This window comes from Strigops habroptila, chromosome 3, assembly GCF_004027225.2.
Source record: "Strigops habroptila isolate Jane chromosome 3, bStrHab1.2.pri, whole genome shotgun sequence".
Taxonomy (NCBI): Eukaryota; Metazoa; Chordata; class Aves; order Psittaciformes; family Psittacidae; genus Strigops; species Strigops habroptila.
In genome coordinates, this window is record NC_044279.2 from 7,836,073 (window position 1) to 7,853,492 (window position 17,420).

At 42.5% G+C, this 17,420-nt stretch overlaps 1 protein-coding gene across 3 annotated transcripts in view; it reads right to left on the reverse strand.

The window, feature by feature from the left end:
- Positions 1-17,420, reverse strand: part of FAM107B (family with sequence similarity 107 member B) — a 61,907-nt gene that overhangs the window by 39,882 nt on the left and 4,605 nt on the right. Inside the window, exon 1 of one of the 3 annotated variants that reach the window (XM_030478497.1) lies at positions 8,192-8,631. The exons of the other annotated variants lie outside the window; for them this stretch is intronic. Coding sequence (XP_030334357.1) covers positions 8,192-8,198 — 7 coding nt within the window. The 5' untranslated portion in view covers positions 8,199-8,631. Of the gene's footprint in view, positions 1-8,191; positions 8,632-17,420 lie in introns of those variants that run through there. 3 annotated transcript variants of the gene reach the window in all.

A 17,420-nucleotide genomic window follows, 5' to 3' on the forward strand; every position in this document is an offset into this window, starting at 1 on the left:
TATCCTTAATAGGTGCCATCGCTGGGCAAATGTTTTCTAAAATACTGATTTATTCTTAAGTACAGAGGGGAAAAAAACCACCTTTCCCAAGGCATTAAATGGGCTTCATTCCCCAATCCAAAGCCTGCACAGAAGGAAACAGCAGGAATACACACAAATCATTTACAAAGGTGTCATCACAGCAGCCAGCCATATGCAGAATTCAAGAACCAAAACGTAAAACAAAAGAAAGTTTAACCTTAGGGAAAGCCCTTTGACATTGAAACAATCTAATAGAAGGTGGGGGCTGCAGATGCTGAAGTATTCTGCTGTTTTAAATTGCAAAGCAAATTAAAGTATGTTTTCATTTGGGAACACTGGTTAATTTCTCTGTCAGTGACCCCTGACTGCTCAGAGGAGATGGTGTGTGTGTTACTAACCACCTTTCACAGGGCTTCCAAAGGAAAAAAGGAGAAAAAAAAAAAAAATACATTCTGTGTCTTCAAAGGACAGTCAAGCTTTATCCAAAGCCATTCTGTGAACTTCACTGACCAGCAGATGGTATATGCATGAATTCTTCCCACCTGGTCTACACCAGTCACCCCAGTTTACTGCTATTGCAGAACAGCCATCACCCCGTGCAGGTGCAGCTCTGGCTCAGCTCCACTCTAAAACCATCTTTCTTGATGACTATAAAGGAAGACAGTGACAGTTCAGTTGGATGGGGTGAACACAGGGCTGTATAGACTAAAGAAACCACCAGGTGCTTATAGTACTGACAAGACACAGCACTGAAATAGCATATCAAAACTTTGGCAGTTAAAAGATGATGGTTTTTGCATAAATGGGTGATTCTCTCTCCCCCCAAGCTCCATTTGCTCTTTTATCCAGTCACTATGGAGTTTAGACAAGGACCATTCAACAGCAGGGTGGCCAGCTGACCTTCACTGGTATCCTGACAGCAGCCTCTGTGTCCTTGAAGCTCTGTTGCACTGCCAGACCTCTTCTCCCATGCCTTAAAATAACAGTTTATGGGGGTTTATTATTTTTTTTCAGTCCAAGTTTTCCAATACAGTTTTCTATTTTGACTATAGCTCTAATATAGTAAACACACATCTGTTGTCACTTAAAATGCCAGACAAATAGCAGGGCTTCACTGCATTTATCTTGAGATCCATGCCTTTAAAACACTTACTATTGTTATCTTTAATTTTCAGCTTGCCCCCTGTGATCAACTGTATGAAATACACATCAGATTTGGATCAGAAGTTTCTGCTGCTCAATTAAACTTCTGTTTGCATTTACAATGGCACTTCTCCATACATGTGACACATGGGAAGCAGAATGATAGCCTGAACTATGTACAGAAATAACATGATGCTGTTTTCTGTTATTCCCAGGAAAAGATGCGTATGTTGCATAGCTGTTGGGTTTTTCCTTCGAAGAAAAATCAATATTCAATAATTAACATGACTGAAACCCAAAAGCCCTCAGTCGGATACACAAATCCTAGTTTCAGAGCCTTAATAGAGAGAGTGCCCAATTGCTTCCTACTTTCCTCCCTTCCTTTTCCTGCTTCAGGTTTAAATACTTGCAATACCTTCTGCTTAATTATTTATCCCCTCGGTCCATTCCACATACTTTAACTGGAAACCCCTAATTCAGGTAACAGATTAAATCCCATTGTTTAAACTACAAATTTTAATCCATAATTAGTATGCAAACTAACATCTCTTTTCATTCCTTTTGCATAAATTGCTCTTCTGCTTCCCCAGTCTCCACGACAGAGAATGTTGTTTGTTAGTATTTTGCTTCATATTCTCATTAGCAGTCTCTTCCTGCTCCCAGCCGTTTTGTATTTAGATGGAAATGTCTGTGGATGCAACAATTACAGCAATCACATCCAGTTGGAACTGAAAACGCTATTTAATCTACTGTGATTTTGTTGATATCAAATATTCAGATTAATAGTAAAGGTGGCGGTAGGGAAACCGTTACAGCTTTGGAAGGATGTAACGTACTTGATACCCATTTATTTTCTGGGCAAACGCGCAGAGAAGCACTTGTTCTCCTCCATGGACCCAAAAAGGCCTGTGAGAGGGTCACAGTGACTGAAGGAGACTGTGCAGAAGTAGGTCCCTATTCTGCCCATGCGCCGTATGAACATCTGTGTGTGCTGCAGGATGCTGGCTGGAGATGACACAGGGAAGCACAGACTTTACACTTACTTTAGCAATGGCTGCACTTGGGTAAATGAGTTATCAGGTGACTGATAGTCTTCTGTGCTGAAGGGAGGCAGGAAGCAGATTGTTAACAAAGCCTAGAGGATGCTGGAAGGAGGCACTGGGATAGAATTGGCAATGTTCCTTCAGAAACCAGAGCCTCAATGGTGCAGCTGACCTTGTCTCCAGCCTAGCATTGAAGGCCTAGCCAAAACATGCCTAAATAATGGTTCCAGATCAGCTCAATCTACAAGCATCCTGCTGGTGAGAACAAGTAATCTCCTCTAGCGTACTGCTCCTTCACCAGACACAGATGCTAAACACGATCCCAAAACACTCTGTTTTAACCTGCATAAGGCCTCTCACAGACCAGACTGTATCTTGCCAGAACCTCATGTTAGATTGCATTTATTAACTCTGGTGGTGGTGAGAAATCCAAGGTTTTAAATGACTCACATAACCCTCACTTTTGAAATCTAATTGAAACCAGTTTTAAGACTTCCTTCTTATGACTAATTCCCTTCATCCAGGCACCTATTAGATTTAAGAAAGAAATCACAGCAAGCCTTAATTTTCAAGGTCGTTTTTACCCAAGGCAGTCCTTCCTTAACAGAACACAACATTTGTTCAAGACCTGCACACTTAAATATCTTCTTGCACAGCCAGGGGCAACTTTGCATATTGAAAGCTTAAAGCTTGTGGGTTTCAACCAGCAAAGTACATGCAGGCACAAAATAATCCCAGGCCTCCATTTCTCACTTCAGCTGAAAAGGATTCAACAAGGCACATCAGAGGGGAAAGCACCTTTGTATTCTAGAAATGAATAGATGCTAAAGATGAAATAAGCAGAAACCTTGATTGTTAAGTATTTGAAGCATTATCTACATTTTATTCCCTGCAGAAGGGTTGCTGTAACATGAGCCTTTTGTTTGCTGAGGAGGCAGAAAACTTGCACCACGAATTGGCTGTGTTATCACACTTATTTAAATTCTTTATTACGCATGGAAAATGACTCAGTTTTAATGCTCTACATGAACACACTCTCTGCTGTTATTCCTATCAGGGTGGCATTAAGAGAGGTGAGAGGAGGCAAAGTTAAGTTCACAGAGCCGAAGTGAAACTGCTGTTATTTACTTAGATAAAACCACCTGAAGCAGGCTGGGCACAAAGTGGAACAGACATTTATTTTACAGATCAAGCTTAGGAAATGAATTATCACCTAAAGTTAGCAATGGGATTATTTTGGGTCCAGATTCTACAACTAGTAGAGTTATGCTTTACTATCTTCATCATATTCCTGACTCTTTATCACTTTCTTGGCTTTGGAATAATTATTTATTGATTTATCTAAACACTGAATTCATTGAATGAAATAAAAATCAAGAAAATGTGAATTTGACAGAAAGACTACTCACAAATTTTGCTTATTTCTCAAAAAACTTGGTTCCAACCTCTTAACCAGTAAATTTCTGCAGGTCACAAAGGCAGGAAGCCTTAAGGTGTTTAGATCAGGGAGTAGGGGAGGTTAAGTTAGACTGAGTATTTCATTACACATTTATTTTAAACTCACTTGTAAATAAGATTTTTCCCCATTACTTTTATGTATTTCTAATCCAGTTCAATGTTTTGATCCACACAATATAGATATTCAACAAAATACTTAAAGATGATGTTAAAACTCACAAACCAAGGCACTTCATCCTGTAACAAGTCTTTGCCAATCCCGAACTTGCAGTCAGCATTTAAGTCTTACAACCCCAATCGAGAATCTAAAGTACACTCTCCTGAGATCATCCTGGGCAAGACTCACTCCTGTATCAACACTGGCAGGATGCTTGTACAAAGACAAAGACAATAACATAGTGGCTGCTTCTATACCTCCTTGAGCTTCCAGTTAAACAGCAGAGCGGTGAAGACCACAGCAGTGCTGCTTTACCACACACCAGGCACCCAGAGCAGGATCAGGTTCATGTCAGGCTTACATCCTGCAGAAAGCCTTCAAGCTCTGCTCACCAGCATTATTCCTCCCTGAGAAGCAGGAAATGATCCTTTAAGAGATACACTGCCCCAAGAGCTAAAGTCTTCCTTTTCTTCATGCTACAGCTCAGCTGCCTGCATTTGGGCAATGGCTGCTGCAGGTGCAGGATGGTCCCTCTTTCCTACCTACCTTCTACCCTCGCCTTTACTGGCAACAACAGAAACCACCTGGCTTGTTATATCAGATAGCAGAAGGACTCTGCATTGCCCTGCAGCAGGTACCACCTGCTTTCCCCCCTCTCATCTCCTTCCCCACCTCCCTACATCAGCCCTGCGCTGGGGGGCTGGCTCAGGAGTTGGTGAATGCACAGAGGATGTGAGGGGGACACAGCTCCAGTTTATGAGGTTTCAGTGTCTGCACAGAGATGTGGAACCTCAGTGTAATCTTGGTGTGTGTTGGCTAAAAAATACAAAGCAAACATCGGATTGTGTGCATCTGTGTACACATCAGAGCAACAGGAAGGCAAAGATGGTCAAAAAGATAATGGTTGTAGGAGCTTTCCACACAAATGCAGAAGCACCAGGGGACATGGCAAAGGCCAAGATGGACATTCTACAGCGAGAGCAAGGACAGCAGCACTGCAGCAGAGAAACCTGAACTGGTTTAATTGGGTCCTTCTCCTTATAAAATAGTTATAAAAAGAAACGTCAGATTACAGGAGCAGCTGAAACTGCTCTGCTAATAAAACACAGGAAACCACTGATCTCAATAAGAGTCATTTACTAAATGGTTGCAGAGAACTGAGTCTGTAGGGCTAAAATATCTTATTATTTCTCATTAGATTTCTTTACAAGGAACTGTATGTGTTTAAAGTCAAACACAGCAACTGAAGAGAACCCATTCCCAAATGATTCTGCACTGATCATGCGGCTTGCTGAAACTCTGAAGGCAAAGATACCACAGCTTTTCCTGCATAAACGTAAGGCTGACCATTTTAGAAAACACACAACCTGCCAAAATATCTTAAGACAGTATCACACCATCTCAAAAATCAGAGGTAACGTAAGGAGTTCAGTGAAAAAAAAACTCAGGAGCATATACAATTTGTTTTCTTTCTTCACATGAATGACTGTGCAGCTGAGCTCCCTTAAGCATCACCAACAGATTAACCCATAACACAGAAAGCCAAAAAGCAAAACAAGAATGCAAAAGGAGAGATGGAATTTACTTAACAAGGTCTGCAATAGCTCCTGGCACATCTCTGCCTCAAGAAAAAATACGAATATTGAAAAGACACTTACCATGGGAGTCTGTAAATACGGGTTGATGCTCACACACACCACTCAGCGTCACACATGCTTGCAAAAATTCACTATCTCCTGAGCTCGCATGCAAACACCCCAAGTTATAAGTTTATGCAAGCTTCTGCCAGATCCAGACGTTCTCCTTTATTTCCACAGCTGCTGAAAAGCATTATGACATCCATACTCTATCATGTCTAAATTTTCCTGGCTTTTGAGATGATCCACGCTTCCTATTTAAAGCTCTAGCTGGAATGGATGTTTAACTCATTTCACAAAGAGTTTGGTTATACAGCTCCCTTTATGAAAAATTTAAATTGTTTGGCTAAGAAGCAGTGTCTTTTTACCCCAAGATGCTTCTTCCACAGCAGTTAAGTCAATAATAGGAAACAAAAACAGGGAAAGAAACCAAAGTGTTTTGTAACTAACATAGAAGAGAGGTTTGGTTTGTTTTCATACAGTTCAAACAGAAGAAGTTTGATGACTTAAGTAAAAGGAGTGCAAAAGGGTTTGGAGAAGGAAGGTTTCCATTAAGCAGATCCGAACTGGTTCTGCAGTAATTTGAGCTCTGCATGAGCTCACTTTTTGCTGTGCTGCAGTCAGGAGAGAAGCAAAAACTTCACAGAACACAGGAGGGAGCTGATGACAAATGAAAGGGCAAGAGGCAACGCAGAGGCCATCTCTGAAATAATGACTGGCACTGTATTACAGCCTGCCATGAGAGAGCCTTTTTAAAGCTGCAAACATAAATAGCACTTGAAAGGGAATTTAACTTGAGTGGTGAACCAGGAAATGAAAAAAAATGGGCTGGAAGAAAATGATGGATTTTCCTGTGCCCCAAGGAGCAGCCCTGGGAAGTCCTGGCTCTCAACTTCATGGTCAGAGAATCCCACTTCATGGTCACCAGGGCTCTCCATCTGTAGGGACTGGGATTTCAGGATGATGTTTCCTTTCCCCCACCCTTTGCTGGCTGTCATGAGAGGCTGCTATCAGCTGTGGCAAACTGCCCTCTGGAAGAAGCTGTAAGGCCACTCAGGATGGTCATTGTGCTGTGAGCCTCAACTGCTTCAGGGCTCTGGCAGAGACACCCTGGCTTAGGGACACATCCTCCACCTGCTTTTAAGTCAGCTCTGATTCACAGCAACATAATCATTTTGATGGTGAAAAGCAGCAACAAAATGCTTTCTTGCAACAACAGTGCCAACAACACTCTGACAGCACCTGCATTTACAGGAAATGGCCAACCAAGGAGCGGCCGGCTCAGCAGTGGGCTCATCCCTGCTGCCTCAAGTTCACCCTCGCTGCCAGCACCCACACTGCACAAGGGCAACCTGGTTCCTGCAGTAGGTGATGCAGGTGAACCTTTGGAGAGAGGCCCCCACCATCAGCCCACAGGAGGATGACAGGGGGGAGAGTCATACCAAACCTGCAGATGAAGGGTGTCCCAGCTCACATTTGGTGTCAGGGCTGCACTTGGAGCTCTGCGGATGCTGCCCCTGGGCTCTGCCCTCATAGGGTACCACGGGGGACCGCTGGGCTCTGGAGGGACACAGTGACATGTGGTTTGCCTGACAGGGATGTGACAAGACCCCACTTCATCTCAGGCAGCACAGCAAGTCTCCCTTCTAACAGCTTAATGTTTCACAGAATCAGCTCAGTGTTAAACCTCATTGGCTGAGCCTGAGGATTAGAAAGAAAAAAACAGATTCGGGAACAAAAAGAAAAGCAAGGTGATTGGAATGTTTTTTTCCCTCCTCATTTCTCATCACCGTAACTGCACCTAAAGGACAACCACTTGCAGGCAGCACTGATACCGGTTCAGTCCCTTCTGGAGAGGCATGCAGGGGGTTACTGGTTTCCAGCATAAAAAGTGGAGAACTGACTAAAACCTCGCACAAGTTTGGAGTGAGGAGGTTCGTTCCTCCAGCCACCATCAGTTGCCCAATACCTGCTCAGACGGTTTAAATCTGACTTACTGGGTTGGGTAGCATTTGCAGAAAAACCTCTCATCGACAGGAACCAGGTCAGTGGTAGAGGAGGCAAGGCACAGGCTTTGCTGAACGGGAATTTTCCTCTCCAAGGAATTCTGAAAGCGGCACCCTGCATCTTGGAGTAAATCGAGGCAACCCTGGGCAGACCTCACAAGCAAAGTCAACAGAAGTCTTGCTGCAAGATCCATATTTTTTGTATATAGAAAGGTGCTTTTCAATACAGATTTGTTTGATGAAGATGACTCTTTAGGACACACAAATATAGGGAACCACAACCTGCATCACCAAGATTTCATTGCACATAGAGACTTGCCAGCCAATTCTTCAGCTTCACTGCAGGATGGCAATGTAAGTGGAAACAGAAGTATTTCTGATAACAGGTAATAATGGCTTAGGAAAGTCACTCTGATTTTTATTTATTACATGGGCAAAAGGCCAGACAGAGCATTTAGTTAATTAAAGTTTTATTGATAGTAGTAAGTGGTACATTTCTGATATCCTCTTTTTTCTCCTCCCCTGTAGAACATGGTCCTTAGCCTTCCTGACAGAAAAGACCTTTCACTAGGCTTATAAGGGGAAATGTTGTATTAAAAAAGGCAAGTTTCAAATAAAAAACCCCAAAAGGGAGGAAGTAGGGAAAGAAATAATGAGATCCTGATACTCTGTAAGTTGGCCAAATGTATCAACCTTTGTTATATTTGTTTTTCATGAGTTACTCACCAGGCATGTTCGTGCACTGGGAAGCATACCGGATTCAACATGTGGTTGTTGGCCAGCAGAGATAATACAGTTAGAACACAAGCTCAGGTCTGCAGCAGCTTTCCTTAATAGATATTTCCTGTGTAAGCAAAGATTGATCCTACATGATGTGACAGGCCACTGATACAAAGAAATTGCTTTACGATATGATCTTTTACTGGGGAAAATAAACAAACACGCACACACACACCCCCCAAAAAACAGCCGACATATATTCACTGTGGGCTTACTGAGTTTCATACCAGCGTGTCTAAGTGTCCACTTCACATACAGCCAGCTTTGATCTTTCTGTGATACAACCCAGCAGTGTGCTGAATGCAGTGGTTAGTCTTCCAGCTCAAAGGCCTGAAGCCAGTTTACAAATACATGACAATCAGAAAGAACAAGAGTTTCTACCCTCATTTTCAAGCCTTTGAAACGCACATCTTGTTGAAGTAAGGGAATAGCTCAGTCAGTTCCAAAAAGCTTCTAGATGAAAGCAACAAATTAACATTATGCCTTTAGAGTTGTAACCAAATGAGGGGACTGAAACACAGAGGGGTTTTTCCCTGTCTTCAGCTTTACAGAGTTCTCATCTGGTTCATCCAAGTTAGCAAGAATAAAAACATATCTACTGTGCCCCACCTCAGCTACCCACTACGTGACTGTTAACTAGTGCTGAAGGAAATCAGCGTGGTTTGCTTGCACAACAGGCTTTCTAAAAAGATAGCTACCATGTTGTAAAGCATTCAGACATGAAGTAGGAAGAATCCAGGATACTGTTCTCATGGCCACATCTTAGTTAAATCAGTATGGCTCTAGCAAAACCAGACTGCAAGAGCTGGGCTGCAAGAGCCACCACAGGGAGTTTCCTTGGTGCAAAGCTAAGCCGCAAAAACATATCCAGAGAGACTGTTCCATAACCAAGAAGCAAATAAGGGACCAGGTCAGGGATTTAAGTGAAATTATCATATAAAAAAAATCTACGGTCATTTAAGCGTGCACTCGCACCCCTCCTCATAAGTTTTGTCTGGTTTCAGCCAAAGTTTTGAAAGGTTTGAGGCCTTCAAGATGCAAAGCTCCCCTAAATTTTTTATAAGCTGGTGGCTGAGTAATGAAAGACTCCAGCCAGGAGTCCAGGCCCTGACAGGGTTCATTGCAGTGCTGCTATACAACAGTTGCAAGGAACAGCCCTTGGAAGCGCACTGGAAAAACAAAACCCAAACCAAACAAACAAAAACCCAAAACAAACCAAGAATTTGGAGCAACAGGAAATGAATTGTCAGGAAAACAAAACCAAGGTTTATGGAAGGCAGAACTGGACGATCCCCACACTGACTACATGTGGACTGGATGACAACAGGGGTTTAGTTAGGCAGTGTGGAAGAGCTCAAGCTTGTGATGCTGGTGTGAAAGGTTCATGCAAGCTTATCTCGTGCACATCAGCTAGAAAGTTTGCAGCTTTGGTTTGTAGCAGAAATACACGTGGTACAAACAGATATACCAGATTATTTTGTTGTTATCTCACATCTCCTTTACTTTCCAGTCTAGTGTTATAGTGTGACCCATTTTCTTCCCCAACCCAGAGATAAGGGCAAAATTTAAACACCATGATGATAACAACATCAGCTCTAATGTACTTTCCTGCCTGCAGTCTTTCTGAAAGTAGATGTCTTGTAGAATACCTCTGGCTTCTGTGACATATTTAAGTAAAAAAAACCCAAAAAATAAACAAAAAAAAAGCCCTAAAGCCAAAACTATTCCAGTTTTAAGCAGGAAGACTTCTTCTGTTAAGAAAAATAGACCATCATTGTGATGAACATGATTAAAACTTCAGATTCTTGCAAGAACCGCTTTCAGTCATTTTACAAACTTCCTGTAATAAGTGACAGCTACAATCTGAAGCATCTTTCACTTCAGAAAAAAAGCAAAAAGAAACAATTAATCTTTACTGAATTGTCTTATATAGGATAATGCAACATGGTTTAACCCTGCTGCAATGAGAATAAACCCAGTTTAATCCCAGGCCAGTTACTCAGTTGAAGAAAAGTCATCTCACTGGTGTCTTTCCAGTTACTGTCTGCTTTTACTTCTCTTGCTTAGTTTGCTATGCTTAGAGGGGAATCAGGCACAGACCCAGCTGCAGTCCATCATCGTCATCATTTGGCTCTGGAAGATGCATACACACTTGTACTGAGCCACAGAGCTTCGCTCTGTGCTATGAAAAGCAGCACATGGAGTCCAGAATGCGGCTGGGAGGAGAGAAGGTCTGGTGCCACCAGGAGTTAAAGCTGCAAGACAGCTTGCTTTTATTTAGTGCACACATATGTGTGTATACCTTAGCCAGATGTCAGCTGAGGGCCTTTAATTTCTGAAGTTAGGTTTTCAGCTTCAAAACAGCTGGCTCCGGATAAGATGTTCTTCACAAACACTACTCAGGTGAAGGGGAGAGGAATTACACTGTTGTACATTCAAGCTTCCCATAAAAGAGATGTAGAAGATACACACATCAGAAAAGAAACAATTTACAGTAGAAACTAAACTGTTAAGGATGTTGAAAGACAACAGAAAAATCTGACCACCCTACATTCAATAGTATGTGAATACTTCCACTCCAATGCCAATCCAACCCTGTGAACTCCAAGCCCTAGATTCAATTATAAACCTCAGGCAAAGATAAGGAAAGCCCTTTTAAAAATGCTCTTCTATTCCCCTTCCATTAAGGGCTTCAAAGTAATAACACTTAAATCTAGTCTAGGCTTTCAGTGTCCCAAACTTTAACAATTCAAGCTTTTAAACTTGCACTCACCTGCTCTTCATTCAATAACTGGTTTACAGAAAGATATTTAAAATGTCTCAAAAAGCACCATGACTCACTGTAGGACCTTTTTAATCTCTAGAATGTACTATCTCATATTTACTTCAGGTTTTCCATTGATCACATTCAAATGAATCACAAGCACCAGGGCAAACAAGAAAGTTAAGGAATCTAATTCAAACAACATCCAGTACAGAAGACTATAAGAAGTTTGCTTTGCTTTCTAACTTAGCATGTTTAAAGCCAAAAAAACTATCACTAAGAAAGTCTGATACTACTTAAACCTGTAGAGAAACATCGTATATATAGATAGATATAGATGTAAACCTTCCTATCAATTTTCATGGGTGACAGGAAAGCATTGACTGAAAACTGCAATTAACTGAGTTCTTTCCAAATGCAACTCCAGAAAAATGCAGGGGATGGGTGGGAATCCCAAACCCTCTTACAGACCACACTGTTATCCCAGAATGCACAAGTACTGAAGTGCTGTGATAACCCCGTGAGTGCTATCACCCCTCCAGCATGCACTTTATAGAAGCAAGCGAGGGTTGTGCTTCAAGATACATCATCCTTCACATTAAAAAAATAAAGGTCATGGCTCCAGAGAGCTCACCAGAAGCAAAAAACAAAATGTTTATTCTAAGCTCAGCCCAAATTCTAATGAAAATTAACACCTGACCAGGTGAGGGTGGTGAAGCACTGGAACAGGTTGCCCAGAAAGGTGGTAAATGCTCCATGCCAGGTTGGACAGAGCCTTGAGCGACATGGTCTAGTGTGAGGCATCCCTGCCCATGGCACGGGGTTGGAACTAGATGATCATAAGGTCCTTTCCAACCCAAACCGTTCTAACCATATGACAGAGGGAAAACGGCAATTTAGTGAAGCCACAGATAGTGACATCCCATAAGCCAATGCCAATCACTTGTCTTTGAGTCAGCTGCATTTCCACATTTAGTACAACTGCTCCGGGTGACTCACAGCAATAATTTATCTGGGAAATAAGTAAAGGAAATCTCCAACATGATTGTGTTGCAGCTTTTCGAGATGAAGCGTAATTTGCCGCGTGCTCCTCATCTGAACTTGGATTATTGGAAAATCTAATTTGAATTCTAATTTGTCTTTAGGAATTTTCTCAGAAGCAACAAGGTTAATGGGGGTAGTGTGAGACGCACGAAACTGGCAAGCAAGGTAATGATCATGGTCTAACCAGATCCTGTTTTCAGTAAGAAGCAGCCTTTTAGGCTGCCTACTTGCCTGAAATAGAAGATTTCTATAACGGGAAGATGATTTCTATATAGAGGTCATGAGTTTACGCTTGAAATATAAAGTTTATATTCTCTCTTCATTATGTTTCCATTTGCAATGTCCCCAGTTCAAATTCTATCCTTGCCCTAATCAGTTGTAGCTGTAGGCAAGTCAATTCAGCCTTTGTTTCTCAAGCTGTAAAAGGACAATAATAAATATTTATCTACTGGAAATAGACATTGGAAGGATTTGTTTATCCAGATGGTTTGTTTTTCAAATACACAATATAAAATTCGAAGCAGGAATTACCTAGTTTAACCACACTAACTGGAATGATTGTAGGTCTTTGTAAATGGCTTGTTGAGGTTTCATATCCTTTCACTCCTGAGGGATACAGTTTCCTACAGTACACTCCTAAAGCCTCCCATTTAGCAAAGCGTGATACCCTAAGCTGAGTTCACAGCATCTTAACTATGGCAGCTTGAAAATATATGTGAAAAGATAAAAGAAAAAGTACATTTATTACAAATACATTTAATCTTAAGAATCTGAGTGGCTGTATTTTAGAGTACAGAATTCTTCTCCAGTCCCTTTCCTCGGGAAAATACCCAGTAGGAATTAGAGCTCCTTATTTCACTGCTTTTACAGTAACGAGTTACCTCTGATCTTCTATGTTTTCTTGACTGATATGTGTAATCTGCTGCTTTTGCAATCATAGAATGGTTTGGGTTGGAAAGGATTTTAAGATCATCTAGTTCCAACCCCCTACCATGGGCAGGGACACCTCACACTAGACCATAGAATCATAGAATCATAGAATCGTAAGGGTTGGAAAGGACCTTAAGATCATCTAGTTCCAACCCCCCTGCCATGGGCAGGGACACCTTGCCCTAAACCATGTGGCTCAAGGCTCTGTCCAACCTGGCCTTGAACACCGCCAGGGGTGGAGCATCCACAACCTCCCTGGGCAACCCATTCCAGTGCTTCACCACCCTCACTGTAAAGAACTTCTTCCTTATATCTAATCTAAACTTCCTCTGTTTAAGTTTGAACCCATTACCCCTTGTCCTACCACTACAGTCCCTAAGGAAGAGTCCTTCCCCAGCATCCTTGTAGACCCCCTTCAGATACTGGAAGGCTGCTATGAGGTCACCACGCAGCCTTCTCTTCTCCAGGCTGAACAGCCCCAACTTTCTCAGCCTGTCTTCATATGGGAGGTGCTCCAGCCCTCTTATCATCCTCGTGGCCCTCCTCTGGACTCGCTCCAACAGCTCCATGTCCTTTTTATGTTGAGGACACCAGAACTGTACACAGTACTCCAAGTGGGGTCTCACAAGAGCAGAGTAGAGGGGCAGGATCACCTCCTTCGACCTGCTGGTCACGCTTCTTTTGATGCAGCCCAGGATACGGTTGGCTTTCTGGGCTGCAAGCGCACGCTGCCGGCTCATGTTAAGCTTCTCGTCAACCAACACCCCCAAGTCCTTTTCTGCAGGGCTGCTCTGAATCTCTTCTCTGCCCAGCCTGTAGCAGTGCCTGGGGTTGCCCCGACCCAGGTGTAGGACCTTGCACTTGCCTTGGTTAAACTTCATAAGGTTGGCATCGGCCCACCTCACAAGCGTGTCAAGGTCCCTCTGGATGGCATCCCTTCCCTCCAGCATATCAACCGAACTACACAGCTTGGTGTCATCGGCAAACTTGCTGAGGGCGCACTCAATCCCACTGTCCATGTCACCGACAAAGATGTTGAACAGCACCAGTCCCAACACCGATCCCTGAGGGACACCACTCGTTACAGGTTTCCAACTGGACATCGAGCCATTTACCACAACTCTTTGCGTGTGGCCATCGAGCCAGTTTTTTATCCACCGAGTGGTCCATCTATCAAATTGATGTCTCTCCAATTTAGAGACAAGGATGTCATGTGGGACAGTGTCGAATGCTTTGCACAAGTCCAGGTAGATGACATCAACTGCTCTGCCGCTGTCCATCAGTTCCGTGGCTCCATCATAGAAGGCCACCAAATTGGTCAGGCAGGATTTCCCCTTAGTGAAGCCATGTTGGCTGTCACCAACCACCTCGTTGTTTTTCATGTGCCTTAGCATGTTTTCCAGGAGAAACTGTTCCAAGATTTTGCCAGGCACAGAGGTGAGACTGACTGGTCTGTAGTTCCCCGGGTCTTCCACCTTCCCCTTCTTGAAAATGGGGGTTATATTACCCTTCTTCCAGTCATCGGGAACTTCACCTGACTGCCAGGATTTTTCGAATATGATGGACAGTGGCTTAGCAACTTCATTCGCCAGCTCCTTCAGGACCCGTGGATGGATTTCATCAGGTCCCATGGACTTGTGCACATTCAGGTTCTTAAGATGGTCTCGAACCTGATCCTCTCCTTAGTCGCCTAAGAAATCCAATCTTTGCCTAATTTCACAGCACTCTAAACATCTGTACTTGGAGAGTAAATTAACTACATCTGTGGCTATTTTAGCAGTCAATTAATCAGCTTTCTATTAGAAAAAATACCCCCAAACAAAGTGTGATTCTGGAGATAAAGATGAATCTCAAGTCTTGTGAATCATCAAACAGAGAATGAGCTGGGGCTTCTTCAGCATTAAAGATAAAAAAAGGAATAAATGAACTCAACTGGCTCAAAATTTAATACTTAATTCTACTAGTCGTGATGTTACTTGTAATAAAGAGATTAAGATCTAATGCTAAAATAAGAGGAAGAGGTTGAAATGATCCCTTAGAGCAGCCATTTAACGAAGCACCATTTTATCAACGCATCTTATGCCCGATTTGATGGGACTCTTCATTAATTCAATTTCAATCAACACTGGAAGGAACGAGCTCTTTGAAAGCACACATTCCTCTACGTTCAAGTTTATCCTAAACTCTTGCCTTTCAGTGCACAGAACAGGTATTACAAATGCAGCCCTCTCCCTGTATGCTAGCAGATGATGGCAAGCAAATGATTTAAGCATTAAAACAAAGCCTTCCATCAATACAGAAAAACACAGGAAAATAAAACAGGTGACAGCATTGTGCTTCAGCAGCTACAGAGTCTTTTCTTGCATAATTCTGAAAGAGGAGAAAAAAAGAAAAGGAGGCTCTGAAAAAGTTTTACTGAAAGCTGATATTGGGATTCTTCAGCAATTTTTTATATGGCAGATACCAAGACCTTCACTAGCAGAGCATTAGAAAACCTGGGCATCCTTCTGGGTGCAAAGCCAAGTACATCACAGACTGAGCCCACCACAACTCAGCCTTTCCCTGACAGATGCTGCCTGTAGTTATCCCGTGCTAGCAACACCACGATAGCTTTGAGGAAAGGAAGAACTACTTTGCCATAGGAAATCATGGCAGTGGATTAGGAAAAGACCGAATAGATACCTGAATTACAAGTTGAGTAGAAAATTTAGCTACTTTAGTACCCATATGGCCCACTGCTACAGCATCAAAGAAGTGCCGCAGTATTTAAATACTCTCCCTTCTTTTGAAGTTCTTAATGTGCTTACCCTGCCCTTTAGGGATATTTATACTTTCCAGCTAGTTAAGACCTACTTTTTCTCTTTAGAAGGACTAAAGTCTTCTCCTCAACCTTGTTACCTGTTTCAAGGTAAATAATAGGATTAACAGACCCAAGACAACATGTTCCGTTAGCTAAATGTGATTCATTTGCCAGCTTCAGCCAAAAATATTGCAGGGAGGAGAAGCACAACTCTACATAGTGAATCTCATTTTCAAAGACAACAGGACTTACCTAGACCTGTGCTTCTTGCTAGAAAGTTTCTGCAACTGATGTCACTTTTAAGTGCAATTTTCTAGCAGTCAACTCTGGGGGTACAGTTTGAAATAACGAGTCAGAGATCAGTCTGGTCAGTGATGCTGGTGTAGCTTTTTAGAAGAACTGGGTGAAGAACTTCAAGAGAGGGGAGAGTATTTAAACATATTTGCACGTATTTGAAGGGCTGCTCATCCTGCCAGGAAGAAGAAAATTTCCTTTGGCTCAAACTAAACTCCTTGCTCTTCAGAGGTACAAAACTGTGAAGCTTTTGCTCTATGCTCATATTAACACGCAAAGTGACTCAAGACCATCCATTCTGATCCCCATCCTTAAGTGCTCTGCTCAGCCAGAAGTGCACTTCACCCATCTGACAGTGTGAACTCCAGCTCCCCTGAAATCTTTCCAGCTTGTTTAGAAGCATCCAGCACAGGCATTAGCCTAGATTAAGAGTGCGGTTATGCACACATGAATGGTCTTGACCCACTTCTTGTCACATCGTCTTGACTACTCAGAGCTGTGAACTCTGTTTTATTATTAGCACCAGAACAAAAGCCTGTGTATATACATGAGGTCTTACAAATGCCCATTCACTGTACAGGCAAGGAATGAAAAGAATCATTCTATTATTTCCCATCATCATCCTCCTCTTGCCAACCCACCAGAAGACCCACTGAATGCCATTGCTGTTGAGATACCTTTGACTGGCAGTGTTTGGCTCCCATTCAGAGCAGACACCACAGGGTGAGTTAGCTTAGCACCAGTGGGCACAAGCATGGAGGACTGAATGTCCTTCCAAGACAGACAGGAGAACTCTTAATATTCAAGTACGCAAAAGCAGCTTAATGTAGGTTTTCCGCTAGACAATAACAAGCAGCTTCATCACTCAGTTTCGCCTCCCTAAAACATATTATACTGCAAAGCTGAGGGACTGCATCAACCAAAGTAAAAAATGAGGGCAGTTTCTCCTCCAGAAGCATTTGTGGGTTTTGGCTCTCCAGCTTACAGGAAAGGTCAATAATTTCTGGGTACGAGGGAAAAAATAAGACCCATCTCACCACAACAAGCAGCAAGGTTGCTGTCTAGGACATTAAAGCATCCCTTACAGAGAGAGCACGTTTCATGCTTCATCACTGTAAAAATAGTTCTGTACAGGACTCTAATGCAGCTCATACAGAGGGTCAGTAAGTAAGAAGCTGAGATTTGCAAAAGGACAGAACAGAGGCTTTGCAGTTCATCCTGCAGGCACATACACTGCCTGAGACTGCAGTATAAATGTCAAAATAAAGAAACTGACCTCATCTCACTGCTCCTAAATGACTGTGCTGTTCCTCTCTTTGAAGAGTGGCACATATTTGCACAAA